The sequence below is a fragment of the Oncorhynchus keta genome, chromosome 18, assembly GCF_023373465.1.
Source record: "Oncorhynchus keta strain PuntledgeMale-10-30-2019 chromosome 18, Oket_V2, whole genome shotgun sequence".
In the NCBI taxonomy this organism is placed as follows: domain Eukaryota; kingdom Metazoa; phylum Chordata; class Actinopteri; order Salmoniformes; family Salmonidae; genus Oncorhynchus; species Oncorhynchus keta.
The window spans coordinates 52,305,446-52,327,328 of NC_068438.1; the positions used below are offsets into that span (position 1 = coordinate 52,305,446).

Genomic DNA, 21,883 nt, shown 5'->3' on the forward strand with positions numbered 1-21,883 from the left:
TTGCCAATGGATCGTATGCCACCAATAGTATCATCGGTATGGGGAAGACGAGACCAAGAGAACACGCCAGCGACACCTTGAATACAAATGAGTTTCTTCATTTCATTTGACAAGGACAAAGTGAGATTTCGATCCAGGACCTAAGGGGTGTAAAATGTCACCAAAGAACAGATCTCTTTGCAGTGTGTAACAAGCACCACTTCCACTAAAGTTTAATGTCAAAGCGTAGGCTCATGTCTACGGTAGCTCCATGAACACACCAGGATAATACACCAGGATAATACTGCTTCATGAACAGACCAGGATAATACACCAGGATAATACACCAGGATAATACACCAGGATAATACTGCTTCATGAACAGACCAGGATAATACTGCTTCATGAACAGACCAGGATAATACTGCTCCATGAACAGACCAGGATAATACTGCTCCATGAACAGACCAGGATAATACTGCTCCATGAACAGACCAGGATAATACTGCTCCATGAACAGACCAGGATAATACTGCTTCATGAACAGACCAGGATAATACTGCTTCATGAACAGACCAGGATAATACACCAGGATAATACTGCTCCATGAACAGACCAGGATAATACTGCTTCATGAACAGACCAGGATAATACTGCTCCATGAACAGACCAGGATAATACTGCTTCATGAACAGACCAGGATAATACTGCTTCATGAACAGACCAGGATAATACTGCTTCATGAACAGACCAGGATAATACTGCTTCATGAACAGACCAGGATAATACTGCTTCATGAACAGACCAGGATAATACTGCTTCATGAACAGACCAGGATAATACTGCTTCATGAACAGACCAGGATAATACTGCTTCATGAACAGACCAGGATAATACTGCTCCATGAACAGACCAGGATAATACTGCTCCATGAACAGACCAGGATAATACTGCTTCATGAACAGACCAGGATAATACTGCTCCATGAACAGACCAGGATAATACACCAGGATAATACTGCTTCATGAACAGACCTGGATAATACACCAGGATAATACTGCTCCATGAACAGACCAGGAAAATACTGCTTCATGAACACACCAGGATAATACTGCTCCATGAACAGACCAGGATAATACACCAGGATTATACTGCTTCATGAACAGACCTGGATAATACACCAGGATAATACTGCTCCATGAACAGACCAGGAAAATACTGCTTCATGAACACACCAGGATAATACTGCTTCATGAACATGAACAGATGTACACCAGGATAATACTGTGAAATCAGAACGATATGAAGGTATGGAACTCTAGATATCGCCCGAGCCTACCCTGGAGGCTGTCCTACCCTGGAGCCCTGGGGGCCATCCTACCCTGGAGGCCGTCCTACCCTGGAGGCCGTCCTACCCTGGGACCCATCCTACCCTGGGGCCCTGGAGGCCGTCCTACCCTGGAGGCCGTCCTACCCTGGAGGCCGTCCTACCCTGGGACCCATCCTACCCTGGGGCCCTGGAGGCCGTCCTACCCTGGAGGCCGTCCTACCCTGGAGGCCGTTCTACCCTGGGACCCATCCTACCCTGGGGCCCTGGAGGCCGTCCTACCCTGGAGGCCGTCCTACCCTGGGACCCATCCTACCCTGGGGCCCTGGAGGCCGTCCTACCCTGGAAGCTGTCCTACCCTGGGGACCTGAAGGAGGTCCAGAGGAACTCACCTCTCCTTGTCTGTATTGATGAGTGTAGGGACAGCCTGGTTACTCTTATTGCCTGTCCCCAGCTGGCCATAAGAGTTGGCCCCCCAAGCGTAAATAAAGCCCTCGTCTGTCAGCGCCAGCGTATGGGCGTAGCCACAAGCAACCTGCACGGCACAGAGAAACAGGAAGTTAATATTCAGATCTTCCTATGTCATTACCCTGCATCTTCCTACCTGCACAGCACAACCAACCATGAGTCCCACACACAGCTAACAGAGTCACCTGTATAATGTGGACTCCTCACCTGTATAATGTGGACTCCTCACCTGTATAATGTGGACTCCTCACCTGTATAATGTGGACTCCTCACCTGTATAATGTGGACTCCTCACCTGTATAATGTGGACTCCTCACCTGTATAATGTGGACTCCTCACCTGTATAATGTGGACTCCTCACCTGTATAATGTTGACTCCTCACCTGTATAATGTGGACTCCTCACCTGTATAATGTTGACTCCCTGTAGAGCTGCGATCCTACACGGGGTCTGCTGGTTCCCATTGTTGCCCAGACCAAGCTGCCCGTTGCAGTTATAGCCCCAACCATAGGTCTGCAAACAGATCAAAGATTACAGTCCTACAGATAGCAACAGGACAGGGTTGTAGTCCTACAGATAGCAGGGTTGTAGTCCTACAGATAGCAGGGTTGTAGTCCTACAGATAGCAGGGTTGTAGTCCTACAGATAGCAACAGGACAGGGTTGTAGTCCTACAGATAGCAACAGGACAGGGTTGTAGTCCTACAGATAGCAGGGTTGTAGTCCTACAGATAGCAGGGTTGTAGTCCTACAGATAGCAGGGTTGTAGTCCTACAGATAGCAACATGACAGGGTTGTAGTCCTACAGATAGCAACAGGACAGGGTTGTAGTCCTACAGATAGCAGGGTTGTAGTCCTACAGATAGCAGGGTTGTAGTCCTACAGATAGCAACAGGACAGGGTTGTAGTCCTACAGATAGCAACAGGACAGGGTTGTAGTCCTACAGATAGCAGGGTTGTAGTCCTACAGATAGCAGGGTTGTAGTCCTACAGATAGCAGGGTTGTAGTCCTACAGATAGCAGGGTTGTAGTCCTACAGATAGCAGGGTTGTAGTCCTACAGATAGCAACAGGACAGGGTTGTAGTCCTACAGATAGCACCAGGACAGGGTTGTAGTCCTACAGATAGCACCAGGACAGGGTTGTAGTCCTACAGATAGCACCATGACAGGGTTGTAGTCCTACAGATAGCACCAGGACAGGGTTGTAGTCCTACAGATAGCAACAGGACAGGGTTGTAGTCCTACAGATAGCAACAGGACAGGGTTGTAGTCCTACAGATAGCAACAGGACAGGGTTGTAGTCCTACAGATAGCAACAGGACAGGGTTGTAGTCCTACAGATAGCAACAGGACAGGGTTGTAGTCCTACAGATAGCAACAGGACAGGGTTGTAGTCCTACAGATAGCAACAGGACAGGGTTGTAGTCCTACAGATAGCAACAGGACAGGGTTGTAGTCCTACAGATAGCAACATGGCAGGGTTGTAGTCCTACAGATAGCAACAGGACAGGGTTGTAGTCCTACAGATAGCAACATGGCAGGGTTGTAGTCCTACAGATAGCAGGGTTGTAGTCCTACAGATAGCAGGGTTGTAGTCCTACAGATAGCAGGGTTGTAGTCCTACAGATAGCAACAGGACAGGGTTGTAGTCCTACAGATAGCAACATGGCAGGGTTGTAGTCCTACAGATAGTGGGACTATATTAATACAATCCATCCTAACTCACTGACTTCATTGGATGCATCAGCAGCCTTCCATGCTCAAAAGCACAAATTATATATTTTTGGACAGCCATTATATTTACTGTCTTTTTCACTGCCTGCAGCCGAATCAATAGTTGATTACGAAAACACTCTTCTGCTGCTACGACTTCATCAACTACCGATCAATGCATCGATTTCTTACGTTTTCCATCCTCTGTGTTTCTGCCACACAGACAAACTCGGCCTGGACAGGAACGTGACCGTATAAGATACTGGTTGTATTCAGGATTTACACTTTACCTCTCCATTGTCCAGCACAGCCATGGAACAGAGCTGACCACAGGCGATATTAACCACCACTTTGTTCTGCAGGCAGCTGCTGACCCGACGCGGCGTGGGCTGGTTGGCCGTCGACCCTGACCCCACCTGGCCAGAGTTGTTGTAGCCCCATGCAAACACCTTGGAAGGGGGGGTCAGAGGTGAAAGGTTAAAATAAGGTCACAGAACCAGACTATGAACAACAAAAACTGAACATTTAAGAACAGATGCACGCTACATGTACATATCTACCTAAATTACCTCAACCCTTTGCTGTGCAAGAAAACCAAACATTGTTGTTCAAAACAGAAGAGGGAACTAACAAAAGCTGTGTTCACAAATGGCAGTTATTAAATCCTATTTATAATGAACAAAAATAAATAGAAAACGCAACATGTAACAATTTTACCGTTCAGGTAAAACGCAGTCAATCCAAATAAATGCTTTAGGCCCAGTCATGTGAAAGTGGTGCAGCCATGGGCGGAGCCTGGGAGGGCATAGGGCCAACCCACAATTAGATTTCCCCCACAAAAAGGGCTTTATTACAGTCACAATTGCTCCTCGGCTGTCCGGGTGGCTGGTCTCAGAAGATCCCGCAGGTGAAGAAGACAGATGAGGAGGTCCTGGGCTGGCGCAGCTACACGTGGTGGTCTACGGTTTTGAGGCTGATTAGACGTACTGCCAAATTCTCTAAAAATTATGTTGGAGGCAGCTTATGGTTGAGAAATGAACATTAAATTATTTGGCAACAGCTCCGGTGGACATTCCTACAGTCAGCATGTCAATTGCACACTGCCTCAAAACTTGAGACATCTGTGGCTTCGTGTTGGTTGACAAAACTGCACAATTTAGATTGGCCTTTTATTGTGACCAGCACAAGGTGCACCTGTGTAATGATCATGCTGTTCAATCAGCTTGTTGATACGCCACACCTGTCAGGTGGATGGATTATCTTGGGAAAAGGAGAAATGCTCACTAACAGGGATGTAAAGAAAATTTGTGCACAATGACAGAAATTATATTTTTTTGTGCATATAGAACATTTCTGGGATCTTTTAAGTTCAGCTCATGAAAAACGGGACCAACACTTCACATTGCGTTTAGCCAGGAATCTGATACAAATCCGAACCATTTTTGTTGTTGAACTAATCGAGAAGTAGGAGTGTATTTAAATCCCCAAGGTCCTTGGTCCTCTTGAGAACCACAGATCAAAAAGACATGCTATTTCCTTACAGGGTCAACATGGCTGATTGTGTGATTGTGTGATTGTTGTCTATATGCCTCTGGGACCGATTTGTAAGCTCAAAATAAAATCAGCGTTATCTTTATTTTACTTTTATCAGTATCTGAGCTCTGATCAAGGGATAAAGTAGCGTTGACTTTGGGGAGCTTTTCCCACCAGAACACTTTGGAGGAGCAGTGACCATTTTCGGGATGTGTCAACCCACTCAAATGGAGTAAAATATACAGTACTAGTCAAAAGATTGGACACACCTACTCATTCAAGGGTGTTGTCTTTATTTTGTACTATTTTATACATTGTAGAATAATAGTGAAGACATCAAAACTATGAAATAACACATATGGAGTCATGTTGTAACTAAAGAAAAGTGTTTAAACAAATCAAAATATATTTTATATTTGAGATTCTTCAAAGTAGCCACCCTTTGCCTTGATGACAGCTTTGCACACTCTTGGCATTCTCTCAGCCAGACTTCATGAGGTAGAGCACCTGGAATGCATTTCAATTAACAGGTGTGCCTTGTTAAAAGTTCATTTGAGGAATTTATTTCCTTCTTAATGCGTTTGAGCCAATCAGCTGTGTTGTGACAAGGTAGGATTGGAATACGGAAGATAACCCTATTTGGTAAAAGACCAAGTCCATATTATGGCAAGAACAGGTCAAATAAGTAAAGAGAAATGACAGTCCATAATCACTTTAAGACATGAAGGTCAGTCAATACTGAAAATGAAGAATTTTTCACGTTTCTTCAAGTGCAGTCGCAAAACCCATCAAGCGCTATGATGAAACTGGCTCTCATGAGGACCGCCACAGGAAAGGAAGACCCAGAGTTACCTCTGCTGCAGAGGATAAGTTCATTAGAGTTACCTGTCTCTCATGAGGACCACCACAGGAAAGGAAGACCCAGAGTTACCTCTGCTGCAGAGGATAAGTTCAGTAGAGTTACCTGTCTCTCATGAGGACCACCACAGGAAAGGAAGACCCAGAGTTACCTCTGTTGCAGAGGATAAGTTCAGTAGAGTTACCAGCCGCAGCCCAAATAAATGCTTCAGAGTTCAAGTAACAGACAGACACATCAACTGTTCAGGACACCAATAAGTAGAAGAGACTTGCTTGAGGCAAGAAACACGAGCAATGGACATTAGACCGGTGGAAATCTGTGCTTTGGTCTGATGAGTCCAAATTGGAGATTTTTGGTTCCAACCACCGTGTCTTTCTGAGATGCAGAGGAGGTGAATGGATGATCTCAGCATGTGTGGTTCCCAATGTGAAGCATGGAGGAGGAGGTGTGATGGTGCTTTGCTGGTGATACTGTCGGTGATTTATTTAGAATTCAAGGCACACCTAACCAGCATGGCCACCACATCATTCTGCAGCGATACGCCATCCCATCTGGTTTGGGCTTAGTGGGGCTATCATTTGTTTTTTAACAGGACAATGACCCAACACACCTCCAGACTTGGTAAGGGCTATTTGACCAAGAAGGAGAGTGATGGAGTGCTGCAGATGACCTGGCCTCCACAATCACCCGACCTCAACCCAATTGAGATGGTTTGGGATGAGTTGGACCGCAGACTGAAGGAAAAGCAGCCAACGAGGTGTTGTTTCATAGTTTTGATGTCTTCACTATTATTCTACAATGTAGAAAATAGTAAAAAATAACCAAAAAAAACTAAAAGAAGTGCCCAAACTTTTGACAGGTACTGTACATCCATCTCCTTCTCGTTGAAAGGCGGTACAAGTTCCGACCGAGATCAAACTCTGTTCATGGTGGCATGACTGGATACTGAGTGCTAAGATCGATCGCTCTCTCTCTCTCGCTCTCCCCCTCTCTCTCCCTCCCTCTCTACCCTCTCTTCCCCCCTATAGCCACTCTCAATAACACCGCCTGTAGCCACTCTCAATAACACAGCCTGTAGCCACTCTCAATAACACAGCCTGTAGCCACTCTCAATAACACCGCCTGTAGCCACTCTCAATAACACCGCCTGTAGCCACTCTCAATAACACCGCCTGTAGCCACTCAATAACACCGCCTGTAGCCACTCAATAACACCGCCTGTAGCCACTCAATAACACCGCCTGTAGCCACTCTCAATAACACCGCCTGTAGCCACTCTCAATAACACCGCCTATAGCCACTCTCAATAACACCGCCTATAGCCACTCTCAATAACACCGCCTATAGCCACTCTCAATAACACCGCCTATAGCCACTCTCAATAACACCGCCTATAGCCACTCTCAATAACACCGCCTATAGCCACTCTCAATAACACCGCCTATAGCCACTCTCAATAACACCGCCTATAGCCACTCTCAATAACACCGCCTACAGCCACTCTCAATAACACCGCCTACAGCCACTCTCAATAACACCGCCTACAGCCACTCTCAATAACACCGCCTACAGCCACTCTCAATAACACCGCCTACAGCCACTCTCAATAACACCGCCTACAGCCACTCTCAATAACACCGCCTACAGCCACTCTCAATAACACCGCCTACAGCCACTCTCAATAACACCGCCTACAGCCACTCTCAATAACACCGCCTACAGCCACTCTCAATAACACCGCCTACAGCCACTCTCAATAACACCGCCTACAGCCACTCTCAATAACACCGCCTACAGCCACTCTCAATAACACCGCCTACAGCCACTCTCAATAACACCGCCTACAGCCACTCTCAATAACACCGCCTACAGCCACTCTCAATAACACCCACCGCCTACAGCCACTCTCAATAACACCCACCGCCTACAGCCACTCTCAATAACACCGCCTACAGCCACTCTCAATAACACCCACCGCCTACAGCCACTCTCAATAACACCCACCGCCTACAGCCACTCTCAATAACACCCACCGCCTACAGCCACTCTCAATAACACCCACCGCCTACAGCCACTCTCAATAACACCGCCTCAGCCACTCTCAATAACCCGCCTGTAGCCACTCTCAATAACACCGCCTGTAGCCACTCTCAATAACACCGCCTGTAGCCACTCTCAATAACACCGCCTGTAGCCACTCTCAATAACACCGCCTGTAGCCACTCTCAATAACACCGCCTGTAGCCACTCTCAATAACACCGCCTGTAGCCACTCTCAATAACACCGCCTGTAGCCACTCTCAATAACACCGCCTGTAGCCACTCTCAATGGTGCCTGTAGCCACTCTCAATAACACCGCCTGTAGCCACTCTCAATAACACCGCCTGTAGCCACTCTCAATAACACCGCCTGTAGCCACTCTCAATAACACCGCCTGAGCCACTCTCAATAACACCGCCTGTAGCCACTCTCAAGACCGCCTATAGCCACTCTCAATAACACCGCCTATAGCCACTCTCAATAACACCGCCTATAGCCACTCTCAATAACACCTATAGCCACTCCCAATAACACCGCCTATAGCCACTCCCAATAACACCGCCTATAGCCACTCCCAATAACACCGCCTATAGCCATCCCAATAACACCGCCTATAGCCACTCCCAATAACAGCCTATAGCCACTTCAATAACATTATAGCCACTCTCGATAACACCCACCGCCTATAGCCACTCTCGATAACACCCACCGCCTATAGCCACTCTCAATAACACCCACCGCCTATAGCCACTCTCAATAACACCCACCGCCTATAGCCACTCTCAATAACACCGCCTACAGCCACTCTCAATAACACCGCCTAAAATTCTCAATAACATTTTCAGCCACTCTCAATAACACCGCCTATAGCCACTCTCAATAACACCGCCTACAGCCACTCTCAATACCCGCCTACAGCCACTCTCAATAACACCGCCTAAGCCACTCTCAATAACACCGCCTACAGCCACTCTCAATAACACCGCCTATAGCCACTCTCAATAACACCGCCTATAGCCACTCTCAATAACACCGCCTATAGCCACTCTCAATAACACCGCCTATAGCCACTCTCAATAACACCGCCTATAGCCACTCAATAACACCGCCTATAGCCACTCTCAATAACACCGCCTATAGCCACTCAATAACACCGCCTATAGCCACTCAATAACACCGCCTATAGCCACTCTCAATAACACCGCCTATAGCCACTCTCAATAACACCGCCTATAGCCACTCTCAATAACACCGCCTATAGCCACTCAATAACACCGCCTATAGCCACTCAATAACACCGCCTATAGCCACTCTCAATAACACCGCCTATAGCCACTCTCAATAACACTGCCTATAGCCACTCAATAACACTGCCTATAGCCACTCAATAACACCGCCTATAGCCACTCTCAATAACACCTTATCCCCTCCCTGCCTACAGCCACGTCATTATCCCCTCCCTGTATATACACACACACCTCTGGGCCCTGGACATGGCACATACCTCAGGGCCCAAAACCTCAGGGCCCAATACCTCAGGGCCCAATACCTCAGGGCCCAATACCTCAGGGCCCAATACCTCAGGGCCCAATACCTCTGGGCCCAATACCTCTGGGCCCAATACCTCTGGGCCCAATACCTCTGGGCCCAATACCTCTGGGCCCAATACCCCTGGGCCCAATACCCCTGGGCCCAATACCTCTGGGCCATGGTCAAAAGTGATGCACTATAAGAAATAGGGTGCAATTTGGGACGCATCCTACCTCTCCGTCGGTAGTGAGGGCGATGGTGTGGTGAGAGCCACAGGCCACCTCCGTCACCCTCTTGTTGAGCAGGTTAGTGGAGACCTGGGCTGGGGTCAAGCCATGGTTGGTGGTCCCATTTCCCAGCTGGCTGTAGCCGTTGTGTCCCCAGGCAAACACCTCTCCATCTAAACAGCACATATAACAGACTGATTTGATTTAGTTGACAAATATCCACATTTACAGGTCAGAATTAACCTCAATCCAATGTCCACCTTCTACGGAGTAAAAATGGGAAAAATACTAAATCTATTTTCTTGACAAAAAAACTATACAAAAATATATGGAATCCTACTTTAACAAGCAACAAAATGTACCAAACATGATTAAGATCGCCTCATCTCACCGGCAGTAGCGATGACTACATGTGGTCCTGTTCCGTAGCTCAGAGAGACTATTTTCTTCCCACATAGCACGTCGATCCTGCGGGGCTCTATGGTACTCTGCAGGTCCCCCAGACCCAGACAGCCACTACAGTTGGTGCCCAGGGCAAACACCTGTACAATGAGGAGCAAGACAACTTGTCTGAGCCCCAAATTACAACCTGTTCCCACTAAGAGTGAACTAATTGTGACCAGAAACCCATATGGCTCGGCTTAATTTCTATGAGCTTAATTAAAAAGATAGGGAAAGGAAGGGGGGTACCTAGTCAGTCGCAAAACGTAATGCATTCAACTGAAATGTATGTTCCACATTCGATGCCTGGGGAACAGTGGGTTAACTGCCTTGCTCAGGGGTAAGAATGATAATAAAACTATATAGGCATGTTGTTGTCACGTAACAGATTCTTATCGTGTTATTTCCATGATAAGCATCTAGGGCCCGTTTCCTGGGTAATCCCATTCTTGAACTAAAAAGCATGCATGGAGCATTTCTTGAAAGACCATAGAATTTTGTATTTATTATGGATCGCCATTAGCTGCTACCTACTCTTCCTGGTGTTCGGCAAAATGCCTAGACGGCTGCCCTGGGAAATTCCTTATTCTATCTGGATTATGTTGGAGAGGATTCCATTAAAGAACACCCTCTGTGTTCTGTTAGACAGGTCACTCTTTATCCACATTATAGCAGGGGGTGTAAAGCCAGAACACCCGCTGTGTTCTGTTAGACAGGTAACTCTTTATCCACATTATAGCAGGGGGTGTAAAGCCAGAACACCCGCTGTGTTCTGTTAGACAGGTAACTCTTTATCCACATTATAGCAGGGGGTGTAAAGCCAGAACACCCGCTGTGTTCTGTTAGACAGGTAACTCTTTATCCACATTATAGCAGGGGGTGTAAAGCCATAACACCCTCTGTGTTCTGTTCGACAGGTCAATCTTTATCCACATTATCGCAGGGGGTGTAAAGCCAGAACACCCGCTGTGTTCTGTTAGACAGGTAACTCTTTATCCACATTATAGCAGGGGGTGTAAAGCCATAACACCCGCTGTGTTCTGTTAGACAGGTCACTCTTTATCCACATTATAGCAGGGGGTGTAAAGCCATAACACCCTCTGTGTTCTGTTCGACAGGTCACTCTTTATCCACATTATAGCAGGGGGTGTAAAGCCATAACACCCTCTGTGTTCTGTTAGGTAACTCTTTATCCACAATATAGCAGGGGGTGTAAAGCCATAACACCCTCTGTGTTCTGTTAGACAGGTAACTCTTTATCCACAATATAGCAGGGGGTGTAAAGCCATAACACCCTCTGTGTTCTGTTAGGTAACTCTTTATCCACAATATAGCAGGGGGTGTAAAGCCATAATACCCTCTGTGTTCTGTTAGGTAACTCTTTATCCACAATATAGCAGGGGGTGTAAAGCCATAACACCCTCTGTGTTCTGTTAGACAGGTAACTCTTTATCCACATTATAGCAGGGGGTGTAAAGCCATAACACCCTCTGTTCTGTTAGACAGGTAACTCTTTATCCACATTATAGCAGGGGGTGTAAAGCCATAACACCCTCTGTGTTCTGTTAGACAGGTAACTCTTTATCCACATTATAGCAGGGGGTGTAAAGCCATAACACATACGTTTTTCCAGCAGCAGACTATGATCCATAATGTCAAAAGACACACTGAAGTCTAACAAAACAGCCTCCCACAATCTTTTTTATCATCAAATTCTCTCAGCCAATCATCAGTCATTTGTGTAAGTGCTGCTTGTTGAGTGTCCTTCCCTATAAGCTGAACGTTTGTTGTCAATTTGTTTACTGAGAAATTGCATTGTATCTGGTCAAACACCAAGTTTACTAAGGGTTGGTAACAGGCTGATTGGTCGGCTATTTGAGCCAGTAAAGGGGGCTTTTACTATTCTTAGGTAGAGGAATGACTTCAGCTTCCCTCCAGACCTCAGGGAACACACTCTCTAGTAGGCTTAGATTGAAGATGTGGCAAATAGGAGTGGTAATATCGTCCTCTATTATCCACAGTAATGTTTACATCCAAGTTGTCAGACCCCAGTGGCTTGTCATTGTTGATAAACAACAAAACTTTTTTCACCTCTTCCACACTCTACAGAATTTAAAATGACAATTCTTGTCTTTTATAATTTGGTCAGTTATACTTGGATGTGTAGTGTCAGTGTTTGTTGCTGGCATGTTCAAGTAGTTGGCGATATCAGTGGGTTTTGTGATGAATGAGCCATCTGATTCAATATATATATATATATTCAATGAATGATGGAGCGGAGTTTGCTCCCCCTCCCACCAAAATGTAACTTAAGACGCTCCAAAGCTTTTTACTATCATTCATCTTGGTTTAGTCACGTGATTTCTCAATTTATAATACTTTGACCAATCGGTTGTTCAGATAGACTTATTTGCCTTTCCTTTTGGCCTCATCCCTCTCAACCACACAATGTTTCAATTCCTCATCCCTCTCAACCATACAATGTTTAATTCCTCATCCCTCTCAACCACACAATGTTTAATTCCTCATCCCTCTCAACCACACAATGTTTAATTCCTCATCCCTCTCAACCACACAATGTTTAATTCCTCATCCCTCTCAACCACACGATGTTTCAATGCCTCATCAATCCACAGGGATTTAACCGTTTTAAAAGGTCATTTTCTTAATTAGTACGTGTTTATTAACAACTGGAATAAGCAATTTCATAAATCCTCATTACACACCACAGACCAGCAAATATTATTTACATCATCAACATAGGAATCACTACAAAACGATTGTATGACCTCTTATACACTATATTAGGCCCAGCCTGACCTCTTATACACTATATTAGGCCCAGCCTGACCTCTTATACACTATATTAGGCCCAGCCTGACCTCTTATACACTATATTAGGCCCAGCCTGACCTCTTTTACACTATATTAGGCCCAGCCTGACCTCTTTTACACTATATTAGGCCCAGCCTGACCTCTTTTACACTATATTAGGCCCAGCCTGACCTCTTTTACACTATATTAGGCCCAGCCTGACCTCTTATACACTATATTAGGCCCAGCCTGACCTCTTCTACACTATATTAGGCCCAGCCTGACCTCTTATATACTATATTAGGCCGAGCCTGACCTCTCATACACTATATTAGGCCCAGCCTTTGGAACGTTGGTTTTCCTAGATATGGCTACTATATTGTGATGGCTACATCCTATGGATCTGGATACTGCTTTAAAGCTCATGTCTGCAGCAATACATGTTGATGATTTAATTCCTGTGCTGTTTGTAACTACCCTGGTAGGTTGACTGATAGCCTGAACCAGGTTGCAGACACTGGTTACAGTTTGAAGCTTTTTCCTTGAGTGGGCAGCTTGTTGATACCCAGTCAATATTTAAATCACCCAGAAAATATACCTCTCTGTTGATATCACATAGATTATCAAGCATTTCGCACACATTATCCAGATACTGACTGTTAACACTTGGTGGTCTATAGCAGCTGCCCACCTGAATGGGCTTTAGGTGAGGCAGATGAACCTGTAGCCATATGACTACAACAGTATTTAACATTATCCATATACTGACTGTCTATAGCAGCTGCCCACCTGAATGGGCTTTAGGTGAGGCAGATGAACCTGTAGCCATATTACTACAACAGTATTTAACATTATCTAGATACTGACTGTTAACACTTGGTGGTCTATAGCAGCTTCCCCCCAGAAGGGGCTTTAGGTGAGGCAGATGAACCTGTAGCCATATTACTACAACAGTATTTAACATGAGATCCTCTCTATCTATGTTCTGAATTATAAACAGCAACACCTCCATTTGGCATTCCTATATTTTTTTGTTGTAAAAGTTTAGCCTGGGTGCCCACTTTTAAGTTTATAAAGACACGGCATGACAAAATAATATATAATATAATATATATGTAAATAACATCATTGTCTGGGTGTAAACTGGGTCCTTATTGAGAAAAACACATGGATAAGCGTGTTAAGACACAGTTAGACATGAACAGAGGCTTTCAGATGGATCAAAAACAGGGCTTTACAATGGCTAAATATAGCCTCACTATCTGCTTGACCCAGTCTCTGGAACTATCGCTCGCTGACTGACCTCAGGCTGTATCCCTACACGGTATTCCCCACACGGTATTCCCCACACGGTATTCCCCACACGGTATTCCCCACACGGTATTCCCCACACGGTATTCCCCACACGGTATTCCCCACACGGTATTCCCCACACGGTATTCCCCACACGGTATTCCCCACACGGTATTCCCCACACGGTATTCCCCACACGGTATTCCCCACACGGTATTCCCTACACGGTATTCCCCACACGGTATTCCCTACACGGTATTCCCCACACGGTATTCCCTAAACGTATCCTTTTACGAGGATTTCTTCACGTTTTACTGTGTTACAAAGTGGGATTTTAAAATGGATTTGTTATTTCTTGTGAACAATCTACAGAAAATACTCTAATGTGAAAGTGGAAGAAAATGATTATTTCTTTTTACATAAAAAAAAAAAAAAATGTAAATCTATAAACTAAAATATAGTCATTCCATAAGTATTCGGCACCCTGGTTTTGGCCGAAATTAGTTCAGGAGATAAAATGTGGCTCCACTAATCACCGAATAAGTTACACAAACTCACTCTGTGTTAAATAACAGGTGATGACATGATTTATAAATTACTACAAGTCACATAATAAGTTCAGGAGTAAAACTGTGCTTATCATGTTGTATGGACTCTGTGTGCAACATTGTAGTTACTCCACAATACTAACCTAAAAGGTCAAAGTGAAAAGAAGGAAGTCTGTACAGAATACAAATATTCCAAAATGTGCATCCTGTTTGCAATAAGGCACTAAAGTAAAACTGGAGAAAAAAAATAGCTAAGAAATTATCTTTATGTCATGAATAGAAGGTGTTATTTGTTTGGGACAAATCCAACACATCACTGAGTACGTCCTCATATTTTCAAGTATGGTGGTGGCTGCATCATGTTATGGGTATGCTTGTCATCAGCAAGGACTAGGGAGATCTTCAGGAAAAAAAATAATGGAAAAGATCTTAGCACTGGCAAAATCCGAAAGGAAAACCTGGTTCAGTCTGCTTTCCACCAGACACTGGGAGATGAAGTCACCTTTCAGCAGGACAATAACCTGGTTCAGTCTGCTTTCCACCAGACACTGGGAGATGAATTCACCTTTCAGCAGGACAATAACCTGGTTCAGTCTGCTTTCCATCAGGCACTGGGAGATGAATTCACCTTTCAGCAGGACAATAACCTGGTTCAGTCTGCTTTCCACCAGACACTGGGAGATGAATTCACCTTTCAGCAGGACAATAACCTGGTTCAGTCTGCTTTCCACCAGACACTGGGAGATGAATTCACCTTTCAGCAGGACAATAACCTGGTTCAGTCTGCTTTCCACCAGACACTGGGAGATGAATTCACCTTTCAGCAGGACAATAACCTGGTTCAGTCTGCTTTCCACCAGACACTGGGAAATGAATTCACCTTTCAGCAGGACAACAACCTAAAGCACAAGGCCTAATATATATACTAGAGTTGCTTACCAAGAATATATTGAATGTTCCTAAGATACCTAGTTACAGCTTTGACTTAAAATAAAAAATAATAAATCAAATAAAAATATACATTATTTTTTATTTATTGGCTTAAATCTCTCTATTTGTTATTATTATTATTATTTATTTTTGTTTATTTTTTGTTTATTTTTTATTTTTTAAATCCCCCTTTGTAACACAATAAAATGTGAAGAAATCCAAGGGGATTTGAATAACTTTGCAAGGCCCTGTGTGTAGGGAACAAGGTGTCATTTGGAGTGTTCTGCCTCAGTGTGACAAAAAAACAAGGCCTCTATTTACATTTACATTTACATTTAAGTCATTTAGCAGACGCTCTTATCCAGAGCGACTTCCAGCCACATATCACTCTGAGGATGCTGCTGATTACTCCGTCAGGCCTAGCCTATACGTTGTCACAAGTAGTCTACTAGGTACTAGGTCCAAGTACTAAACACAATGATTTCATAAACACTAGGCCTAACACCTATCGGACCGCGTTAGAATATAACTTTGAGCTTGTCTATTACATAGTAGTAGTATATCCGAGTCCCAAATTGCACCCTATTCCCTACATCGTGCACTACTTTTGACCAGAGCCCTATGAGACCCCATGTCAAAAGTAGTGAACTATATTGGGACTACGGTGCCATTTGGGAAGAAACCCATGTCCCCTGCTGCTGAGTCAGACGGGGCCCCTACAGTGCCGTACCTCATCGTTGACGGTGACATAGAGGGCTTCGTTGGCAGCGCTGCCGAACACACAGGCCTGTCGTATCAGACGCAGTTCCTCTGGAGGCAGGAGAGCAAACACTGGCCACTTCCCCACGTCCAGCATACTACTACTCAACTAGGACAAACAGACAGAAACGTTAGGGTAGCATCGAGCATACTAACACTGGCCACTTCCCCACGTCCAGCATACTACAACTCAACTAGGACAAACAGACAGAAACGTCAGGGTAGCATCGAGCATACTACTACTACTACAACTCAACTAGGACAAACAGACAGAAACGTCAGGGTAGCATCGAGCATACTACTACTACTACTACTACTACTACTACTCAACTAGGACAAACAGACAGAAACGTCAGGGTAGCATCGAGCATACTACAACTACTACTACTACTACTACTACTACTACTACTACTACTACTACTCAACTAGGGCAAACAGACAGAAACGTCAGGGTAGCATCGAGCATACTACTACTACTACTACTACTACTCAACTAGGGCAAACAGACAGAAACGTCAGGGTAGCATCGAGCATACTACTACTACTACTACTACTACTACTACTACTCAACTAGGACAAACAGACAGAAACGTCAGGGTAGCATCGAGCATACTACTACTACTACTACTACTACTACTACTATGATGGTCCTTCTGTGGCTCAGTTGGTAGAGCATGGCGCTTGTAACGCCAGGGTAGTGGGTTCGATTCCCGGGACCACCCATACGTAGAATGTATGCACACATGACTGTAAGTCGCTTTGGATAAAAAGCGTCAGCTAAATGGCATATATTATTATTATTATTATTATTACTACTACTACTACTACTACTACTCAACTAGGACAAACAGACAGAAACGTCAGGGTAGCATCGAGCATACTACTACTACTACTACTACTACTACTAATACTACTACTACTCAACTAGGACAAACAGACAGAAACGTCAGGGTAGCATCGAGCATACTACTACTACTACTACTACTACTACTCAACTAGGACAAACAGACAGAAACGTCAGGGTAGCATCGAGCATACTACTACTACTACTACTACTACTACTACTACTACTCAACTAGGACAAACAGACAGAAACGTCAGGGTAGCATCGAGCATACTACTACTACTACTACTACTACTACTACTACTACTCAACTAGGACAAACAGACAGAAACGTCAGGGTAGCATCGAGCATACTACTACTACTACTACTACTACTACTACTACTACTACTACTACTACTACTACTACTACTCAACTAGGACAAACAGACAGAGCCACTTTCCCATCCATCATCAGCATAGAATAATGTAACAATAACAGTTGTTGAATCACTAATTAAATGAAAACAGTCGGCACACAAACAACATTCTCCCTGAGCAAAAAGGAATTCAACGTACATCTGTCAACACAGGAATGGGGGAATTCATCTGTCAACACGGGAATGGGGGAATTCATCTGTCAACACGGGAATGGGGGAATTCATCTGTCAACACAGGAATGGGGGAATTCATCTGTCAACACGGGAATGGGGGAATTCATCTGTCAACACGGGAATGGGGGAATTCATCTGTCAACACGGGAATGGGGGAATTCATCTGTCAACACGGGAATGGGGGAATTCATCTGTCAACACGGGAATGGGGGAATTCATCTGTCAACACAGGAATGGGGGAATTCATCTGTCAACACAGGAATGGGGGAATTCATCTGTCAACACAGGAATGGGGGAATTCACCTGTCAACACAGGAATGGGGGAATTCATCTGTCAACACGGGAATGGGGGAATTCCAACAACGTACAGAAAGTTATTCCCATGTATCTAGTATCATAAGTGTCCGTTTAGAGTGAGCGAGGAGAGTTTCAGACTGTAAATTGTCCCCCAAAACGGCAACTTATTAGCTCCATTGATAACAGTCTGAAAGAAGTCACTGTAAAAAAAAATACAAAAATATATTTTTAAAAGAGAAAAGGTCAAGTCTGTACAAGCCAGAATGTTGAATAGAATATTTAAACACGTACTTCACCGGTTGTCTGTCCTTTTTTGGCGGTAGGAGGTGGCGATACAGTAACCATAGTAACCATAGTAACCATAGTAACCATGTGCTGGTAGGTTCTGTTTGCTTGTGTTTCTCACCTCCTGACGGATTTTTCACGACGCACAATATGTAAACAATATCTGAATGTAACCGAACGTGTTATTGTTGGTGTTATTTTTAATGCAGTATAATAAAGTTAATAATAAGTAAGTATAATAAGTATAGTAAGTATAGTAAGTATAGTAAGTATAATAAGTATAGTAAGTATAATAAGTATAGTAAGTATAGTAAGTATAATAAGTATAGTAAGTATAATAAGTATAGTAAGTATAATAAGTATAGTAAGTATAGTAAGTATAATAAGTATAGTAAGTATAGTAAGTATAATAAGTATAATAAGTATAATAAGTATAGTAAGTATAATAAGTATAGTAAATATAATAAGTATAGTAAGTATAATAAGTATAAGTATAATAAGTATAGTAAGTATAATAAGTATAGTAAGTATAAGTATAATAAGTATAATAAGTATAATAAGTATAGTAAGTATAGTAAATATAATAAGTATAGTAAGTATAATAAGTATAGTAAGTATAATAAGTATAATAAGTATAGTAAGTATAATAAGTATAGTAAGTATAGTAAGTATAATAAGTATAGTAAATATAATAAGTATAGTAAGTATAGTAAGTATAATAAGTATAGTAAGTATAATAAGTATAGTAAGTATAATAAGTATAGTAAGTATAATAAGTATAAGTATAGTAAGTATAGTAAGTATAGTAAGTATAATAAGTATAATAAGTATAGTAAGTATAATAAGTATAGTAAGTATAATAAGTATAGTAAGTATAATAAGTATAATAAGTATAATAAGTATAGTAAGTATAATAAGTATAGTAAGTATAGTAAGTATAGTAAGTATAATAAATATAATAAGTATAGTAAGTATAATAAGTATAATAAGTATAATAAGTATAGTAAATATAATAAGTATAGTAAGTATAATAAGTATAAAAGTATAATAAGTATAATAAGTATAGTAAGTATAGTAAGTATAATAAGTATAATAAGTATAGTAAGTATAGTAAGTATAATAAGTATAGTAAGTATAATAAGTATAGTAAGTATAGTAAGTATAATAAGTATAGTAAGTATAATAAGTATAGTAAGTATAGTAAGTATAGTAAGTATAATAAGTATAGTAAGTATAATAAGTATAGTAAGTATAATAAGTATAATAAGTATAGTAAGTATAATAAGTATAATAAGTATAATAAGTATAATAAGTATAGTAAGTATAATAAGTATAGTAAGTATAATAAGTATAGTAAGTATAATAAGTATAATAAGTATAATAAGTATAATAAGTATAATAAGTATAGTATAATAAGTATAATAAGTATAATAAGTATAATAAGTATAGTATAATAAATATAATAAGTTAGTAAGTATAATAAATATAATAAGTATAGTAAGTATAGTAAGTATAGTAAGTATAATAAGTATAGTAAGTATAGTAAGTATAAGTATAGTAAGTATAATAAGTATAATAATTATAATAAGTATAATAAGTAAAATAAATTACAATAATAATAATAATTTAATAATTCTGCAATTACTGCATCCAAAATACCACAGTCAACTGCAGTTACAGCACTTTTAATTCAGTTTCAAAACAGCAATCTTTTTTGTACGGGTAAAAACCGACATTTTTATTTAACCTGTATTTTTATCAGGGAGTCATACTGAGACTAATGTATTTTTTATTTATTTATTACATTTGAGCTCTGAAATACAGACCAGCACACTGAAATACGGTTTAAGAACACTACTGTGTGGCTATTTTGTCTCAGATTACCTCCTACATGAAACAAAAGGAGTCAAAAATCATCAGACAACAAGTAAAGTACATTCTAATGAAGTATATTCAACAGTCTGACTTGGGATTGAACTGTTCACAAATGGGAAGCCTGTTAAGAGACGAGAGAGAGAAAGACAAAGAGACAGACAGAGAGACAGACAGAAAGAGAGACAGACAGAAAGAGAGAGAGAGAGAGAGAGAAAGACAAAGAGACAGATAGAGAGACAGACAGAAAGAGAGACAGACAGAAAGAGAGACAGACAGAAAGAGAGACAGACAGAAAGAGAGACAGACAGAAAGAGAGACAGACAGAGACAGACAAAAGAGAGAGACAGACAAAAGAGAGAGACAGACAAAAAGAGAGACAGACAGAAAGAGAGAGACAGAAAGAGAGAGACAGAAAGAGAGAGACAGAAAGAGAGACAGACAGAGAGAGAGAGAGAGACAGACAGACAGACAGACAGACAGACAGACAGACAGACAGACAGACAGAGAGAGAGACAGACAGAAAGAGAGACAGACAAAAAGAGAGACAGACAAAAAGAGAGAGACAGACAGAAAGAGAGAGACAGACAGAAGAGAGAGACAGAAAGAGAGACAGAAAGACAGACAGAGACAGAAAGAGACAGACAGAAAGAGAGACAGAAAGAGAGACAGACAGAAAGAGACAGACAGAAAGAGACAGACAGAAAGAAAGACAGACAGACAGAAAGAGAGACAGACAGAAAGAGAGACAGACAGACAGAAAGAGAGACAGACAGACAGACAGAAAGAGAGACAGAAAGAGAGACAGAAAGAGAGACAGACAGACAGAAAGAGAGACAGACAGAAAGAGAGACAGACAGACAGAAAGAGAGAGACAGAAAGAGAGAGAGGAGTCTTCCACTCTCGGATTCATAGTGGCTACCTATTCCCTGTGTTTACGTCGGGCTTTCCAGTTTGCCCACTCTTGTCGCCTCTCAAGTAAATCTTTTTGAGAGTTTATCCTCTACGCTAAGCTAGTGAGACCAAAGATAGTACAGTAGGAGGTATGAAGATAAGCAGGAACTGACACGCCCCCGAGTCACACTTTGTAGGCGATGTCATGGCGACGTTGGCGCGCTAAGATCATGCGCAGAAACACGTAATTTAGAAACTGTAGTGGCTAAGTTAACGCCAAAAAAAAAAAAAAAAAAAACACACTAAAAATTGCTTAGTTATTGAATGTCATTCTAGATGTTTATACTATGACTGACAGACTGACTCCAACGTAAACAAGACTCGGATAACGTTAGTCGAAGATGTTTTCTAAAGTAGCGTACGCTAGTTAGCATAGCTTACCCCGGCGTCGTTGTGCTTTTTCGTCAACGATGTCGTCGGTTCAGACGGTGATGTCGGCGACTCCCTAACATCTTCATGTGGCAAATCGAGTTAAAAAAAAGCGATCACATTTCTTCTAGAGGACAGAGGATGGTTGCGTGCCAACCAACCGTGACAATACAGTGCGGATCCCTTTCTCTCTCTAGCCGAGGAAGCT

At 42.5% G+C, this 21,883-nt stretch overlaps 1 protein-coding gene across 1 annotated transcript in view; it reads right to left on the reverse strand.

Annotated features, from left to right (window-relative positions):
* The window catches only part of rcbtb2 (regulator of chromosome condensation (RCC1) and BTB (POZ) domain containing protein 2), a 63,613-nt gene that overhangs the window by 41,245 nt on the left and 485 nt on the right, over window positions 1-21,883 (reverse strand). Inside the window, exons 2-7 of the mRNA XM_052468858.1 lie at window positions 16,434-16,571; window positions 10,069-10,219; window positions 9,684-9,850; window positions 3,778-3,936; window positions 2,180-2,287; window positions 1,699-1,841 (exon numbers count right to left, since the gene is read on the reverse strand). Of these exons, the coding sequence (XP_052324818.1) occupies window positions 1,699-1,841; window positions 2,180-2,287; window positions 3,778-3,936; window positions 9,684-9,850; window positions 10,069-10,219; window positions 16,434-16,571 (866 nt within the window). The remainder of the gene's footprint in view (window positions 1-1,698; window positions 1,842-2,179; window positions 2,288-3,777; window positions 3,937-9,683; window positions 9,851-10,068; window positions 10,220-16,433; window positions 16,572-21,883) is intronic.